Here is an 18,786-nt window from a genome sequence, read left to right on the forward strand (position 1 = left end):
CTCCTTTGTTAAAAAATAGAAAGACTATAAAATAAAAAAAGCCTCCAAAAAACCCTAAAAGAGACATTTTGATGGTAGAGATAAGGAAGAAGAGTCCTTCAGGGCTCTGTGTTGGAATTTATTTTGTTCATAAATAATCTAGGCTTGGCAGTGAACTAGGCAAATAGTGAATAATATTAAACTATTCAAGATGGTAACTGAAAGTGGTAGACTGGCTACAAACAAAGGCATAGCAACAATGGTTCATTAGAATATCTGCAAGAACTACCACTTACCTGCAAGTAACTGGTGGGATTGACAAAGTAATAAAAAATGAAGAAATTAAATTGCTCTGGACTTTTGAATTCAAACAGATAGGTACCTGTCACATTATACTCCAGACTTAACAATTGTTAATAAGAAAAACAAACAAGTCTGGCTAGTGGACATTGCAGTACCTGGAGGCAGGAAAATAGGAAAAAAAATAGAAAAAAAATCACAGAATTTTAAAGACCTGCAAATAAAAGTAGAACAGCTGTGGTAAAAGATAGTATTCAAGTAGTGTTCCATTTGTTTTGGGATTGCCCCCAAGGCACCTGTAACTGTTGGTTCAGGTAGTCCTTGACTTATGACCACAGTTGAACCCAAAAATTCTGTTGGTAAGTGAGACTGAATCCGGTTTCCCCCACTGAAATGCTGCAGTTGCCATAAGTAGAAGTAATTGCAGGGACACTGCGACGGTCCTAAGTGTGAGGACTTGTCATAAATCACTTTCTTCACATCTAATTAAAGAAGAGAATATGAAGAGCCTTGTGCCTAAGGTGGAAGAGCGTCTGTGCAATCTAAGTACAGAGTAATGAGATAAGTAGTGGAAGTTGGCTATGAAGGCCATGGTGTGGAATACTGTTTCATTATTTTCTGTGTAGGATGTCGCATGATCAATGTATTTAGTATTTAAATATCTCAATTCCTACTTCTATACATTATTTACCAATATATTTGTTTTACAGGATGTAGAAAATATATTCAGCCGAGTATCAGACATTCATGAACTTAGTGTGAAGTTGCTAGGCCATATTGAAGATACAGTAGAAATGACTGATGAAGGCAGTCCCCATCCATTAGTAGGAAGCTGTTTTGAAGATTTAGCTGAGGTAAGTAATATTATTTATGAATGGGCTACTATGCTGTATTTTCCTGTATTTCTGACTTGGGTATATCATACATCTTTTAAAAAAAATGTAATTGCCATGTTGTCAGCCATTTCTTTTGGCCTCAGGGTTGAAGTATGACATTGCTATACTTTTTAACTATATTTAACAGATTGTGCTGCCTGTGGTTGTATTTTCACAAAAAAATGTTATCAGGGGTTTATAGATTAGATTTGGTTTTATACAAAACATTGATTCTATTTAGAGAAAATAATCTTTGGCATGCAAAAGCTGTTGAATAGATTTGAAGGTAGCTGATTCAGTCTGATGATTAATCTGATTTGGAGATTAATAAGATCATCTTTAAGTTGAATCTTCAATTAAACTTTTTCCCAATACTATTAACAGAAGCTGAAGATGCTTCAGTCAAACAGTGGTTGATTACTTTTAGATACTCTAAGTTAAACTTTTGTTTTTGATCCAGTGTTTGTTTTAGGCATTGAATCTTGGTTGCCTTCTGGAATAATTTTTGCTTTATGAAAGACAAAAGAGGTGTGATCATGTTGATTTTCCTAGACTTTTTGAAGCCTTCAGTCATTTGATGAAGCTAGGTGTAGAGTTCTGTAGTTAAGTCTTAGTGCAATCCTATTTAGTTTACTATGGTGTATAACTAAATTTCAGTTATTACAAACACTAAGCTAACCTATTGAGGGGAACCGAATAATATAACCATACAATAATATTGTACAATAATACAATAATATCTCATTACGTTTTAGACCTAAAGCCCTTTCCTGGCATTTGTCCAAATTGATGGAGAGTTCAAGAGAAAGGGAACACAGTTGAAGCCCCTACCTTTCTCTGGAACGACCTCTTGGATTTATAGATCCTAAAGAGGAGCTATATTTATGTTGGCTTGAAGATTAGTACAGGTAGTCCTCGAGTTACGATGGTAATGGGGACCAGAATTTCTGTTACTAGGCAATGTGATTATGAAGTGCAATGTCACATAACTGCATCCCTTAGTGACAGCAGTATTGGCAGTCTTTGTTGCTGTCATTAACTGATCATTAGGTAAAGACCCATCTTGATCCAAGCCATTCCTGACTTGATCCTTTTCAGCCTGAGCCTCAGTGAGGTAAGGGACCATCTCTTCTTTCTCTCATCCCACTCGCTTATCTCCCACCCCCAGCTCTGCCCTTTTGGCTTTCCTGCACAATAGAATAGCTTGGTGCTTGGGCCAAAGAAGAGGCCTGAGGTCTTCAGCAGTCTCAGGTAACAGTCCCCCCCCCGGGCCTCTACTTCAGCCCCAGAGCCTCCAGAACCAACAGTGAGTGCCACTTCAAGCCCCATGCCATGCCCAGACATCACAGCAGAAAGCAACAGCGGTTTCCATTTCCTTGCATACTATAGGCCCTGCCATACTCACCTTCACCATCTTACTGCTGGTGCTAACAAGTCACACCTGGTCCTGTGCAAGGCAGCTGCTGACCAAATGGCTGTCCAGTCTCTTCTTAAAAACTTCCAGTGTTGGAGCATTCACCACTTTTGTAGGCAGGTTGTTCCACTGGTTAGTTGTTCCTGACAGTTAGAACAACTAACCAGTGGAACAACCTGCCTATAGAAGTGGTGAATGCTCCAACACTGGAAGTTTTTAAGAAGAGACTGGACAGCCATTTGTCTCAAATGGTATAGGGTTTTCTGCCTTAGCAGGGGGTTGGACTAGACCTCCAAGGTCCCTTCCAACTTATTATTATTATTATAATTATGCTAGGCCTTCTGCCCAAGGCCACTCGCACCATTCTCACAATGGTTTATAAAGCTTTCAGAAAACTCATAAGACCTTCCAACCTTCATGAGAAGATTGTGCCTGCTGTTCTTCAAATCATGTGCAGGCCATAGTGTGGCTGGGTCTTGGCCCTGGGATAACTGGCCACGTGTGGGGCTTGAGTTGGCACTCCTTGGCTGTGGCAGCACTGGGACTGAAGTAGAGGGTCAAGGGCAAGTAGCAGCTAGGTGAGACTGATGAAACTCCTAGCCCTTTACTTCAGAGATGGGAAACGATAGGCAGGTGAGAGGATTTGAAGTGTCTCTGCGATCATTAGTGTGAGTAAACTGCCAAGGAGACGAATATTGATCATATGTTTCAGGGATGTTTCAACGATCGTAACTTCAGGAACCAGACATTAGTACAATTCATTCAATGCTGCCATAACTTTGAGCAGTTGCTGAACAAATAGTTGTTAAGCAAGAACTACCTGTATTTATCTATCAAATTTAGAAACCACCCATTTTCCTCAGAAGACCCATTTCCAGATCCTATAGAGATCTATTTGGCACACATACCACTATTCTGGCAATAGGAAAAAGATATTTGTAATTTTTCATTCTATTTCTTCTAATTTTAATTTCTGCTGCTTTAACTACTATTGTAATTCATTACAATTTTCTTTTATTGAAACTTCTAACAACTTCTAAAAACATAAAAACATACATTATTTCCGCCTTAGCATAGTAGCTTCTAAAGTGGGAGAGAATGAGAAACATCATTTTTTAAAAATTTATTTTAGCCACTTAATCCCAAATTAACTTTGGACAGACTACTCAATAAATATATAAACAAGTTATATTTTTCAAAGAAAATATTTTTTTTCTAAAAATTGGTATATAATTCTTTAAATCATTCCAACAAACACTTGGATTTTCTTTATAACCAGAGTTAAGTCAAATGGAGACTTTTGTTGCACTGATTGACCGCAGAAGTGGGCCGGCAGCCATGCAGCCTCCTTCTGGACAGGACTATTGGTGCTGTCGCTGCGAGGCGAGGCAGATATCGGGGGGGGGGGGAATCAGACATCCCCCAAAATAAGACTTACTGCCTCTTTTGGAGGCAAAAAAATACATAAGACTGGGTCTTATTTTCAGGAAAATGCAGTAGATTCATGAATGTTTGTATGTATGTTGACATGAAAATTTGAAGCAATGAAATAGTTGAAATATTCTTCAAACCTTTCCTTAGGAACTAGCATTTGATCCTTATGAAACATACACTCAAGATATTTTACGGACTGGCTTTCTTGATCATTTTCTTAGCCAATTATCAAAGCCTGGAGCAGCCTTCTATTTGCAGGTATGTTAAGTAATATGTTTATATAATGGATATTGTAGGTATCGTAAGACTTGTAATACTGAAATACTTTTTTTTAAATTTCCAGTCAATTGGATATGGTTTTAAAGAAGCTGTTCAGTATGTTTTACCTAGACTACTTCTAGTTCCTGTTTACCATTGTCTTCACTATTTTGAACTTTTAAAGGTAAGAAAAAATAATTCCATCTAATATTTATGAAATTTTCAATAAACTATTAGTGATATATCCCTTAATAATAATAATATATCCCTAAAGAAGTTCTTCATTTTCAGGAATTTCAATATGTATTTTAAGCTTGATACTGCCAGTTCACTGGCAGAATTCATAAACTAGGGAATGAGGAAGAAGAATTTGTTCTCTTCATGTATAAACAGGCTGTTTTTCATAGTGATTTGTATCATGTTAACTAAAATGTAAAGAGAATTCTATTTTTGCTTAAAGACTTCAACATTTGCTAAGTGTTACTTTATCGGTGCTATAAATTCAGGGTTTGTTTCTTATTTAGACTTTCATCCCACCTTTCAACCAAGAATACATGAGAGCCTTTCCCATTTTTACTCAGAAACCTCCACTCTGTGAAATAGATTGTGCTAAGAGTAGATGACTGGCCCAAAGTCATTCACAGCACTAAATCTCCCTGCTCTTACTCTAGCAGTTTTACACCACTTTCTTTTCTATGTTGAAACTCTAAAAAAATCCACGTGTAACAAAAATAAATAGTATACTATGAATCTAATTATACTTTATTTTAAAAGTTGTTTGGTACTTTTGCAGTTTTCTTATTTAGGTAGTAGTTAGTGTTGATGCATAGTACTTTGTACTGTTGATTAGAGAGTTTATTGCAAAAACAAAGGTATTTTTTTTAAAAAAAAAATCTCGCATCATAATTTATTAAGGAGATGTCTGCTAGGCAGACCATGTGTAGGCTTCAAAATTCTTCTGCCTACCTCAGAACTCCGCTTTTTAATTCCTCATAAGACAGATATCACTGCTCTGAATTTCTTCTGTTGCAGTTAGTAAAAATAATATTTGCAGTAATCCTTTTAAACACAGAAGCATTTGCAGAAAAGCTGCTAGGTTTGTGAAGATCCAAAGTAAGGTGGACTTGCAGGGAAGAAATTGTTAATTTTAAGATAGCTCTGCAAAAGCAGAGCCAAGGATTAGCAGAATGAAAAGCCGGCAAGTAGACTGGGTCTTCATAATTCCTTTCTGGAGAAGGAGAGGACTTGAAATTGCCTGCATGTGTTTCCAGACAATTGCTTCTTATCATGAGACTGCAAGATAGCTGCCTCCGGTCACTTTAGAGTAGGGGCCCGCGGCATACCAGCAACCAGGCCGTGCAAACAACTGAAGCCCCATCTGCTGGATGCAGGCAGCATTGTGAAACCACGTTTCCTTTTCCATGTGGACAAATCTTTCTCCACAGAACCGGTCCCTGGTGCCCAAAGGATTGGGAGCCTCTGCTTTAGAGTTCTGGGAGACAACAAATAGCCGTGTTGTTCAAACCATAATTGGCACATTCAGAATTTACAGAGTTTTTTAATCATTTTTGGAAATTGCTTGTGAATTGTTTTTTAGCTATTAAGAATCTTTGGATCACAAACTAGGAAAGCACTGGTGAGTTTCCTTCAATTTTCAGCAAAAGAAGTTTTTAAGACCTATTTTTTTTAATAAGCAGCAAAAAGGTGATAGCTTTGTTTTGGAAAGTCACAAACACTAGGAGTCCAGACAATTTGAAATAAGATTTGGAATTAATTATAATAATCCTGTGGGGAAATGCTTTTGTTTTGAATTATTTTAGGGGGGAAAACATGACAGGATGGGACTCTGTGTTGAACACTAGAGAGATCTAGAAGGAACTAAAGATTACAATTAAGGGATTTTTCCATGTAAACACCAGGAAATTTTACGTAGATAAATTGTCCCTTTCCTCTCTTAGCATTATTATTATTTGTTAGATTATCACAAGTATAACTGCATCAAAAAGAAATGCTTTCCTCTGACAGATAAAAACTGATCTGTAAGGTTTTATACTCATATAAATTATTCCCCTCCTGTTCGTAGCAATTAGAAGAGAAAAGTGAAGATGAAGAAGATAAAGAGTGCTTGAAGCAAGCTATTACAGCCCTGCTTAATCTTCAGAGTAGTATGGAAAGAATTTGCTCCAAAAGTCTTGCAAAGAGAAGGCTTAGGTAAACGTACTTCTGTTTTCTCCTTACTTTTTAGTCCTGGAGCACTGTGCTATAAATCTGGATTTCTCAGTTTCCTTTCTTAGTAAACAACGAACAAAGTAGCTTGCAACAATATGATATTTCAGAGGAAGTGACATCAAAGTCCGGATAGCTATTGTTTTAAAGGTGTATGTGTGTTTGCTTTGCTTTCATGCTTCTAGTAAATGCAATCTTGAGACTCTACTGGTAAGCAGAATAGTTTGTATTAACTATTATTCAAATAAAAATATCTTGCAGATTAATTTAGAGCATTTAAACAGTCTTTCGTACTCATTCGGTAATAGTGTAGGGCATGTGGTGATTGTAATACATAAGAATGGAAAGTAATGTTCTTTTTTTTTACTTGTTAACAAAGTATTAATTGCTACTTGACGGTTTAAATGTGTCTGACTGACTGGAATCTGACTGGATTTGTCGATTACATCTTTAAGTATGACAGCACTTTCAGATCTGAATTTTTTTGCGTATAGTTGAAGCTAACTTGCTGGTCTCTATCATCTTCTAGATCTTATTAAACTCTTCTCCACATTACTTGTCAACAAACATATTATTTTTCTGCTAAATATGTGATTGTTACTGTATAAATAAATATCATCTTGCTCCTCTTTCAAAGTGAATCTGCATGCCGATTCTATAGTCAACAAATGAAGGGGAAGCAGCTAGCAATCAAGAAGATGAACGAGATCCAAAAGAATATTGATGGCTGGGAAGGAAAAGACATTGGACAGTGCTGCAATGAGTTTATTATGGAAGGAACTCTCACACGTGTGGGTGCCAAACATGAAAGACATATATTTCTCTTTGATGGTCTCATGATCTGTTGTAAGTCAAATCATGGCCAACCAAGACTACCTGGTGCTAGCAATGCAGAATATCGTCTGAAAGAGAAATTTCTTATGCGAAAGGTACAGATCAATGATAAAGATAACACTAATGACTACAAGCATGCTTTTGAAATCATTTTAAAAGATGAGAACAGTGTTATTTTTGCTGCTAAATCAGCTGAAGAGAAGAACAACTGGATGGCAGCCTTGATCTCTTTACAGTACAGAAGTACCCTAGAACGCATGTTAGACGTCACAATGTTGCAAGAAGAGAAAGAGGAGCAGATGAGATTTCCAAGTCCTGAGCTATATAGGTTTGCAGAACCTGATTCTACCGAAAATATTGTTTTTGAAGAAAATATGCAGCCCAAATCTGGAATCCCAATTATTAAGGCAGGAACTGTTGTCAAACTGATTGAGAGACTTACATTCCACATGTATGCTGGTAAGGAATCTTTTCAAATCTTTAAAATAGCTGAGTTATTTTTTAATTGTCTCTGTATACCAGTAGAACTAGAAAGGTTGGATTTGATTTAATTTTATTTGCTAGATATTCCTAAAGGCTCTAAGGCAGGGGTCGGCAACCTCGGCTCTTTTATGACTCGTGGACTTCAACTCCCAGAATTCCTGAGCCAGCATAGCTCTAAGGGGCTAGCAAATCAAAACATAAAAAGAATCCCTTCAATAATAATAATAATAACAACAACAATAACAACAACAAACAGCCCATTCACAAAGTCAAAGGATACAGGTAGAAAAAGACATCAGATCTCTTTACCTTGTACCTTGAATAGGTTTTGTATGCTTTGTTGGCCATCTTCTTAATTTTAAGAACATGTTACCAAAGTAAAATTGCTCAGCTACTATGCCTTAGATGCTGGATCATTTAATTTTGCATTAAGATATAAAGAAGCATTCAGATCAATGAAGTAATAATAAAGTACTACCACTATTTGTTAAGTTGTAAGACGTGGTTGTAAAACTGTCGGAGACATAAACAGGCATTAAATATTCATTCTGTTTGTAGTCTTCAAGACTGCAGCCCGCAATGTAGCTTAAGCTATTTTCAAAAAAAGGAATCTTATATTCCAGTAAAAGGATTTTGTAATAATATGCTACAACCCATAATGTTGTTAGATAATTGTTTACATTTAATATTTTGTAAAGATGATACTGTAAGACTGCAATAAATGACTGCAGTAAAGCTGTATTTCCTGGGTCACTTGATTCAGATCATCTAAAAACTTTTGAGCATAGGATCACAGCTTGTGTCAAAGCTGCCCTGCTCCCATAGCAGAGGGCTAGATATGATGATGATAACTTAATTGTCACTTTGAATGTACACCAATCGGCATACATCAAAATGAAATTTCGTTGCATACAAAGGGTCACCACCTCCGATATGACCCTAGAGATCTCTTTTCCTTAATTCTGTTGCTCACCAGTAACTTGGTGCCTCTTTGCCTCAACATGTTGTTGCCTCTGGTCCTTACCATCAGGAACAAACTACAGTATCATTTATCTTGTCGTTCTCCTTTTTGAATCATTTTTCTGTCTTGTCCTGTCACCCTCTCTTGTTTCTAGTCCTGACTGCAACCTCCTGTCTTTCTCCACTAGCCATAAACCCTTATGCTATTGCCCCTCCTTGCCTCTTCTACCATGTTCCCTTTGCACATGTCTGTCCAAATACTGTTTAAAATTCCCAGGAGTTTTGGCATGGTTATATCTGAATATGGTGAGACATAATAATAAAGAACTGGTAGGGTGGCAGCAACAGAGAACCACACTGATTGATAGAATTGAGTGCCAATTCTTAAGGAAATATATCCTCAAACTATAGATAGCGTGTTAGGCTAGCCCAGGGGTAGGCAACCTTGGCTCTTTTATGACTCGTGGACTTCAACTCCCAGCATTCCTGAGCCAGCCATGCTGAGGGAAAAGGGAGAGGTTTCCAAGCTGAGCCATGCTGGCTCAAGAATTCTGGGAGTTGAAGTCCACGAGTCATAAAAGAGCCAAGGTTGCCTACCCCTGGGCTAGCCCATCTGTTAACATATTTGTTTATATTCTGACAATTGAAGGCTGAAAATATTTCCCTCAAAAGAAAAATACAGAATTGGAAGGGACAATTTAAGCTATCAAATACAAAAAGGAATAAGAAATAGTAAGCCGAAGAAATTAAAACATGCAGTTGAAAAAGAAAGGAAAAGGAATCATAGTAAAACTAGTTTATACCAATTTTCTTCACTTTGTGCCTTTTTTCCTTTGTTTTTGATCTGTCTATATGCTGCTTCATACATTGCTTTTCTTTGGCTTTTTACTCTTCATTTTTCTGCATTTCAATTGCAATTTCGTCACTTCAATTTTTTTGGTCTTCCCCTTTTTCTCAACCTGTTCATTCTTCTGCTGTGTATTTATTTGTTTTGTGATCTGATCTTCATTCATTGTCTCTGAATGCCAACTATCTAATGTATTTTTTTTCATAGTGGTCACTCATTTTTGTACCCAGTTCTCATTTGATAAATATTTATTTCCTGCAACAGACAATATGCTGCCCATTACAGTATCTTTTTACCAACTTTTGCATATCCTAAAATTTCTCTGTTTTCTTATTTTCTTATTTTAATAAACAATACTGTACAACAAAGCCCATTGATTTATTCTAGTTCTTTGTTTACAGTTAGGTATGACTTGCAATGGTTCATTCCATTTTTTCCTCTTAAACACAACCTTGGTTTTTTTGTGTTAGTTTTCAGAAGGTTACTCCTTATGGATCATATACTCTAACATTCGCTATAAAAGAAATTTTCCGTTAACAGCAAAGCATCACCTGCATAAAACTTCCCAGCCATCAGATCTGTTACCGCCAAAAGCATTTATTGCACATTTATTTATAAATAAGCAATGAAGAGAACATTGTGTATACCAGTATATCTTGTTCCCTGCTCAATGGTACACCTAAGCATTCCATTTATTCATTTATATGCTTTACTTATATTGTCTGTAGCACACTTGCTACATTCAGCAACCAACTTTAAATTTCACATTCATGTAAAACATTTTGTAATTCAATCCTTTTTTATAATTTTGTTTCTCTAATGCTACAATTAAAATGCAACAAGGTATTTTGGAACAGATATGGGTGAGTTCTAAGTGCCTTCTTAATTCAAACTTGTATTTTCTTGAAATTGCCCAAAATGATGTGTCCCACATTCAGAACTTATCACTCCTGTATCTTTCATTAGTTATCAGAGTAGTTCATGATAAACTAGTTGTGTTTTTACATTTAGGTTCATTCTGTTGGCATACATCTACATATAAATAGACTTGCGAATTTCAAAGTCATATTTTTCTCAGATAATCACCATACAGTCACAGAATATAAGTGTTCGAGTGGACCTTGGAAATCATCTTTCTTGTAATTTAAACTGATGACTTCTTATCTTCTGAAACAACTCTGCCCTGTTTTCTGACAATTCTTCAGATACTTAAAAATAGCTATCATGTCTTCCTGCGATTTTCTTAGGATAAGCATAGTGCTAGTCATGTGGGCATATTTGGCCCCTATGGCCCAAAGATGTCCAAAGCCCAGTTTTATCCTAATCATACCCACATTACTCGCCTCTAATCTGGGGACTACTTTTTAATTTAATTTAATTAATTTTATTAGATTTATATACCGCCCTTTCCCGAAGGACTCAGGGCGGTTTACAGGGCATTTTAAAATCACACCAATACAAAATACAAAAGTTAAAAGACAATTAAAAAGATTAAATTATCCCTGAAAATAAAACCCCAGTTAAAATTCTCAGCCTGGGCCAGAGAGCTCGAAGAGCCAGGTCTTCAGGTCCCGGCGGAATGAACGCAGGTCAGGGGCAGTCCTGAGCTCCACGGGCAGCTGGTTCCAGAGGGCAGGCGCACCCACAGAGAAGGCCCTCCCCCTGGGTGTTATCCGCCGGCAATCTTTTACCGGCGGCACCCTGAGAAGACCCTCCCTGTGCGAGCGCACTGGATGAAGGGAACTTGATGCTGGCAGCAGGTGTTCCCTTAAAAATACTTGCAGACCAAAATACAACTTCCTGCCTCCCGTGAAGTAGAAGACAAAGTATTGTTCTGAGAAACCTTCAGAATGCCATCTCCATCCTTAAAATGACAATGGGAGTAGGGGAAAGAAGTATTGCGAAAAGATCTATTACGAATGAAAAATAAACACTTATTTTTATTTATTTATGCAGAAACTGGGTGTGAAGTCTTTCAAGGCAGTTTCCCCCAAAATGACCTACATTTTCTTCTTGTTTTTTAACATTTATTTCATCATTGTGTTTGAACAGCACTTGCACATAAATGGGTGGGAGCCGGAAATTACCATTCTCTAGAACTTCCTTTCAAAAGTATTTTTGATTGTTCATTGGCCATCTGGTCTGGCTTGCCATAGCAGAAATGATACAAACACTGTTTTGGTCCAAATCATTAGTAGTATAAATGCTGATATTACAATCTTTCACACACCTAGCTTTATGCATTCCATTGTATTACCTTTCACTTACTAAAATCTGGACTAAGAATCTGAAAAGAGCTGTTTGGCTAAACCCTAGTATATCTCTCTGCTACAGATAAAGTATTAACAATTGGACTACTTTTAAGAAATCATGACTCTGTTTCACTCAAGTGTTTATGAAGATGCATGTCCTAGGGCTTACTACTCTCCGAAGTTTGTATGATTGTAGAATTGAGCTGTTCCTTGTGTATCTAACTCTTTTGCTACTGTTCTGCTCCTTATCCAATCAGACAGTATAACAAGGCTAGTTCCACACTATTTATCTTTCTATTTGTCTTTCTGTCTGTCCATCCATCCATTCATTCATTGTATACAGCTGCCCAATTTACACCCAAGTGTCTCTGGACGGATTATAACTTTAAAAATCTGCAACATAAAATCCCATAAAATATCACCTCATATTGCATTAAACATGGTCGGTTTGGGATATGCTTAGATTATGCGTGATCCAGCTACTATAGTTATTTCAGGAATCTATCGTTAAAATAAACTATGGTTTAGCACTATACTTCATTATGGTCAGAAACCATACTTATAAGCTTCCAAAGGAAGTCAGGATGAGGAAGCAGTTAATCAGCAGTGTCTGGTTTCATGTAAGGATGGCAATATGTGCTACATTTTGGGTTAAACCAGGATTTGATTTCCAGAACTTCATTATCCTGCTTTTGAATGTTGATGGGTCTGACTCTTGCATTTGGTAGGTAGAGGAGAGCCAGTAGCTTAGCTCCTTGCAGAACAGATGTGTGATCATTCCTTTTTTCATTCCATTCATGATTTTGTTTGTAACTAATATATGGAAAATGGTGGATAATGGGACAAAAAGGTCAGGATCATTACTTATGAACTCTACGTAGACAATAATAGAACTTTTTTATTCATACTCAGAAACTTGTTTCACCTTTCTTCAAATTCTGGCATGTATAACATAAGCTGCTTCTCTGTTTTTATAAGCTCATCTGTTTCTTGAGGGAATACTTCCAGTTTTTTAAAAAAATCTTGCAAGTTTTTTTCTCTGATAAGGTTGTGATATTCTATTTATACGTTTTGGTACATTGAATGCATGTGCGTCAGCATAGCATCAATTTCCTTTGTTAAGGCATTCAGGGATGATTATTATTTTTAGAAGTTCTTTTATAGCTTTTTAAAATGCCTGTATTGAAGAGAGATTTCTCACAGATGGGCATCCTGGTTGATTGTGTGTATGTTTGACCCAAATAAATGGCTGTTTTAAGTCCTATAGCAACACCATCCAGTAGGAAAAATACACTTGCTATGTAGCTACTTTGAAACTAAGATTTTAAAAAGTAAATATTTTTAAAAGTATTACATCTAATTGTAACATTTTGTTGTCATTTGTATTGTGTGCAAATGGCCTCTCCTCCTCTTGATTCTACTGCAGAATTAACACATGTCTCTTAGCCATCCATGAGCAGTAATAGCCTTTGAATGACTCTTTCTGATCATCCCTTTCCTTCTCATGCTATAGAAATCTGAGTAAAAGCTAACTGGCTGATTATAATGCAGATATAACAAACTAGTGTTAAGAGATAGTAAGATGAAATTAATTCTTATGTTAGTGGGCAGATCTGGGAAAACAGAATATGCCCTGTTTCCATAGATCAGTGAACTAAGAGAAGTTCTCTTCTTCATGACTGGATTCAATTGACAAAGACTGTTTCTATCTATTTGGGTATCTCCCTTTCATGGGTAGGAAAAATGTTTTCAGTGCTCTCCAAAAAAATGAGAAATATAAACAACTAAATGAAAAAGGGTTATATGCATAAGCTATCAGATGAAGGTGTGTTTTTTTCTTTTTCCTAATCATTTTCTCTCCATGCTGGTTGGGGAAGCAAAGAAAAACAGCAGCAGTAAGTTCATTTCTCCATATGCAGCATATTAAATAGATGAAGTTAAATTCAGTCCTGCAAGAGTTGCCAATCATTGCAAAAGTACTTTCAACCTTTTTACTCCAGCTTGAAATGGATTGCTTAATATTTCCTGAAAGGATTGTTTATTCTGAAATGATGTTCTCTGCCCTTGCTCCACTTCTGAGATGTAGGCTAAAGACAATCCTTGCTTGTTTTCAGTTGAGCCACTTTACAGCTCAACTCATATTGGACACGTTAAATGGGCTTGATGAAAGTTCAGTGCATCAGAAGTACTTCTAGTTCTCTATTTTTGCACCAAGAAGTGTGATTTCCTTTTTAAGCATGCTTTTTATTTTTACTATTTTACATTCAGCCTCCTGTATTGAGTTCCTTGGGAATCCAAGGAAAGATGAATCTTCTGAAAATTCCATTACTTGTCATTAGTTTGGCTTAACACGTCCCTTAAGTGAGAATGTCCTGAACTGAGTATCCTTCTGCTTATCTTGGATTGTTTCTTGAAATCTGTCAGGAATTAATATCCTTTTCCTGTTTCCTCAGTCATCATTAAAGCATAGTTGCTATTATATGGTCTGCATTATATTGTGTAACAGTGAATGGTTTTTGCTATCATCACAGGTCTTCATAAGCTGCCTAAGTCATTCTTTTTCTATTTTAGATCCCAATTTTGTTCGAACATTTCTTACCACATACAGATCTTTTTGTAAGCCTCAGGAATTACTAAGTCTCCTGATAGAAAGGTGAGTGACTCTTTCTGAAATACTGCCTTATGACTTTTTTTTTCCTTCTTGAGATTTTTTAAAATGCTTATTCTTGAGAAGAGGTTGTTATTTCCCCAATTGAATGTGACATGTAGCCTCAGAATGAATTATTTCTCCATCAGCCAAGTAAATCAGATATCATTTGAGCAAAGTTTATGAGTTGTTTTAAGTTTAATATAATAAAAAAGTTAAGTAAGATAAATCAACAGCCCCATATAGCAATATCTACAGTAAGGGTCACAATTGGCAAGATTGCAGGCAGTATCACAATAAAAGGCAAATAAGTTGTGCAATTAGTACATTATGCTGAGTCATGGGGGTTTTTTCATGGTACACTTGAATTTCTCCATATGTTTTAAATAAATCATTAGCATTTTTCACATTTTCTATTTGTATATAAGATTTAATCAGTAAAATAATAACATAATTTTATTAATCAGTAAAATATACATTTATATCTCACTTATTTGCAAAAGTAAACACATGTTTGCAATTAATATTAAAATGCCATTTCTTTGCTAAAGAGACATACTCTGGAGGGCTCGGGACAGGGGTCATTCCTCTGTTCTAGTCCTATTAGACCTCTCAGCGGCTTTTGATACCATCGACCATGGTATCCTGCTGCGGCGTCTCAGGGGATTGGGAGTGGGAGGCACGGTCTTACAGTGGTTCTCCTCCTATCTCCAGGGACGCTCGCAGTCGGTGTTGACAGGAGGGCAGAGGTCGACCGCGAGGTCTCTCGTTTGTGGAGTTCCTCAGGGGTCGGTCCTCTCGCCTCTCCTGTTCAACATCTACATGAAACCGCTGGGTGAGATCATTCGTGGCTTTGGAGTTGGGTATCATCAGTATGCTGATGATACCCAGCTTTTTCTTTCGACCCCAAACCACCCCAGTGATGCCCTCAACGTGATGTCCCGTTGCCTGGAGGCGGTTCGGGTCTGGATGGGGAGGAACAGACTTCAACTCAACCCCGACAAGACCGAGTGGCTTTGCATACCTTCATCCCGGGTTTATTCGGATATTCCATCTCTTTCTATGGGGGGTGAATTATTACCCCCCGTAGATAGGGCTCGCAACTTGGGAGTCCTCCTAGATTCACGGCTCACCTTGGAAGATCACATGGTGGCTGTGACTAGGGGGGCTTTCGCCCAGGTTCGCCTGGTGCGCCAGTTGCGGCCCTATCTAAGCCGGGATGATTTATGCACGGTCACTCATGCGCTCGTGACCTCTCGTCTGGACTACTGCAACGCTCTCTACATGGGGCTTCCCTTGAGGACCACCCGGAGGCTCCAACTGGTACAGAATGCAGCCGCGAGAGTTGTGTTGGGAGTCTCCCGATGCTCCCACGTTACACCTCTGCTCCGTGAGCTGCGGTTGCCAGTTGTCTTCCGGGTGAGATTCAAGGTACTAGTAATGGTGTTTAAAGCCCTACATGGCAGGGGTCCGGAGTACCTTAGGGAACACCTGCTGCCGGCATCAACTTCCCTCCGCCCTGTGCGTTCCCACAGAGAGGGCCTCCTCAGGGTGCCACTGGTCAGAGAATGTAGATTGGTGGCCCCCAGGGGGAGATCTTTCTCTGTGGGCGCCCCAGAATTATGGAACCAGCTACCAGTTGAGCTCCGGACGGCGCCCGATCTCCGCTCCTTCCGCCGCGACCTAAAAACATACTTGTTCGAACAAGCCGGCCTGGCCTGAGGGGGTATTGGGGGGGTTATTATTATTTTATTGGGGTTATTTATTATGTATTAATTGTTCTTTTAACGGGCATATATTTAATTACTTTTAACTTTTGTAATTTTGTATTTTACTCTTGCCCTGTACACCGCCCTGAGTCCTTCGGGAGAAGGGCGGTATAGAAATATTAATAAAAATATTAAAAAAAATACTTAGGATTGGTGCTAACTCAGAATTAAAATTCTATTGGGTTGTTGTCCTGTTTCCTGACTCCCTGTGACTTCCTGAGTTAATGCTTCTCTGTATTGTTTGTTGTAGTTAATATTTTCCATCTTGCTAAATTAATATGTAAATGCAACACTTAATCATTTAAGTTTCATTTCATCCTCCCATATTAGATTTGAAATTCCAGAACCTGAACCAACAGAAGCAGATCGTATAGCTATGGAGAATGGGGATCAACCTCTTAGTGCAGAATTAAAAAGATTTAGAAAAGAATATATACAGCCTGTACAGCTACGGTAAGTATTGAAATGTTTATTTATTTACTACATTTTTATGCAGCCTAACTCTCAGCTACTCTGGGTAGTTCAAGGGGTCTTTAGTTGACAATGAAAACTAAACGTGAGAGTTCACTGAAGCTCACTGGCTCTTGTCAAGTTGTTGGTTTTTAAAAATTTTTACTTTGAAGTGGAGAATGATTGGGGGCCAGCTTGCATCCTGCACAGGTGAAATCATTCCTAGGAAATAACTTCCAAAAACCGTGCCCATAAAGCCTGAAATGGAGCACCCTTTTGTGCATCCATATTAAACATGTAAAATTGTATCCTAATTGTTTCTCATCTTTAAAATATTGATTCGGGTCCAAAGGATTATTGATGTGCATATTCATGCACCAGAGGTTTTCTTTTCAGAATTGCCTTTCTAGACAAAAAAAAGCCTTGTTTGTGTTTTTTGCTCTTTTCTAATTCAAATATTAAGCAGTAATATATTATCAACAACCATTGCTGCAAAGTTGATATCACTTTCTGCTTCCTCAGCCACATGTGTCCAAAATCCACAATTCTTGATGTCTTGATAGATTCCAGAAATATAATAAAGAATATAGACAAATTTACCACATAGTAATTGATTCAGAATTATTTTAACTGTCCTGTTTATTTTTGCCCAAACTGTTGCAATAATAAGAGAACTATATGAATTTTATGTCCTCCTGCTGAATTGCATCTCCAATAGGAACCTTGATCTTTACCAGACATTCATTCTCTGAAACATCCAATATACTCAAAGCTTTTTGCTCATTATTTTTAGGTCATAGAAAAATGTCATGTTATTTAAAACAACCTCCCAGTAGTTTACCAGGGCAAGACATCCAAGTTTATTATTGTAGACGTTATTCAAACAACTTCTTATTTTTAAAAGAGCTGCTTTCTTAGGAATCACAGTAGATTCTTTTATACCTTTAATCATTATGGAGCTTCAGAAGCAGCAACAACATCTGGATTTTAGACTGCATAACAGAAGCTTAAGTTGAATAAACTGTCAAGAAGTAGTCTGAGGTAAATTGTTTTTATATTTTGCCAGAGTTATAAGAAATAATTTCCTCGGAGCTGACTTGATCCATAGTAATAATATTGTGACAGGCTCACCAAAAAAGTATATTTGCCTAGTAGTTTTATATTGAAAGATATCATAATATATGCTTGTCATAACCCATGGCATGGAATCTGATTTACTGCAGTTTGGCAAATGTTTTAACATGACACTAGACCTGTATATTAATGAAATTGATGTAAGCGTGTAAGTAACAATTGCCAGATCTTCAACAACAGGTAGAATCCTATATTCTGTAATAGAATCCTATATTCTGTATTTTCTGGTATAATTCCATTAATGATTTCAGAATTTGTGACTAAGCAGGAGGTTCTTAACACAGTTTTAAAAGAAAGGGGAACAAAGGGAATTCTTGAAATATATGTAAACATAATTTTAATCAAGTTTAATTGATTCTGGAAAAACACAAAATAAATCAAAATCTGTCCCCAAACCTTCCAAGAAGTCATATCAAAAGCTTTTTCAACAATGAAAGCAGTTATTGCTTCTCTAATTTGTGAACTAATCAATAACACTGATTAAAATTGAAAGGCACCAGAACAGCCTATGAAACCATGGCATCAGATGGGCATAGTATGGCATGTGCGTTGTGCAATTAGCTCACAGGGTGTAATAAGATGGAGGGTTTGTGTCACTGTAAGTTGGGGGTGGGGGCACGAAGGGAGGCTCAGCCAATCTCAATGTATACATGGTTGTACTTTGACAATAAAGGTTCATTCATTCAAGCATTCTGGACCAGCTGTAACTTCCAAAAGGACATCCCCATGTAGTATATGTACTAGTCCAGGGGTAGGCAAACTCGGCTCTTCTATGACTCATGGACTTCAACTCAGTCAGCTATGCTGACTCAGGAATTCTGGGAGTTGACGTCCATGAGTCATAAAAGAGCCAAGGTTGCCTTGCCCCTGTACTAGTCCTTTCAGTAGGTCATTTAGGGTCTGAGTGTCTGAAGGGCCTCCCAA

At 37.4% G+C, this 18,786-nt stretch overlaps 1 protein-coding gene across 1 annotated transcript in view; it reads left to right on the forward strand.

The window, feature by feature from the left end:
* The window catches only part of SOS1 (SOS Ras/Rac guanine nucleotide exchange factor 1), a 53,630-nt gene that overhangs the window by 11,215 nt on the left and 23,629 nt on the right, over positions 1–18,786 (forward strand). The window contains exons 6-12 of the mRNA XM_081343871.1: positions 990–1,133; positions 4,150–4,260; positions 4,346–4,444; positions 6,344–6,471; positions 7,124–7,779; positions 14,434–14,515; positions 16,609–16,731. Of these exons, the coding sequence (XP_081199997.1) occupies positions 990–1,133; positions 4,150–4,260; positions 4,346–4,444; positions 6,344–6,471; positions 7,124–7,779; positions 14,434–14,515; positions 16,609–16,731 (1,343 nt within the window). The remainder of the gene's footprint in view (positions 1–989; positions 1,134–4,149; positions 4,261–4,345; positions 4,445–6,343; positions 6,472–7,123; positions 7,780–14,433; positions 14,516–16,608; positions 16,732–18,786) is intronic.

The sequence above is a fragment of the Vipera berus genome (genome assembly GCF_964194415.1).
Source record: "Vipera berus genome assembly, chromosome: 1".
NCBI lineage: Eukaryota > Metazoa > Chordata > Lepidosauria > Squamata > Viperidae > Vipera > Vipera berus.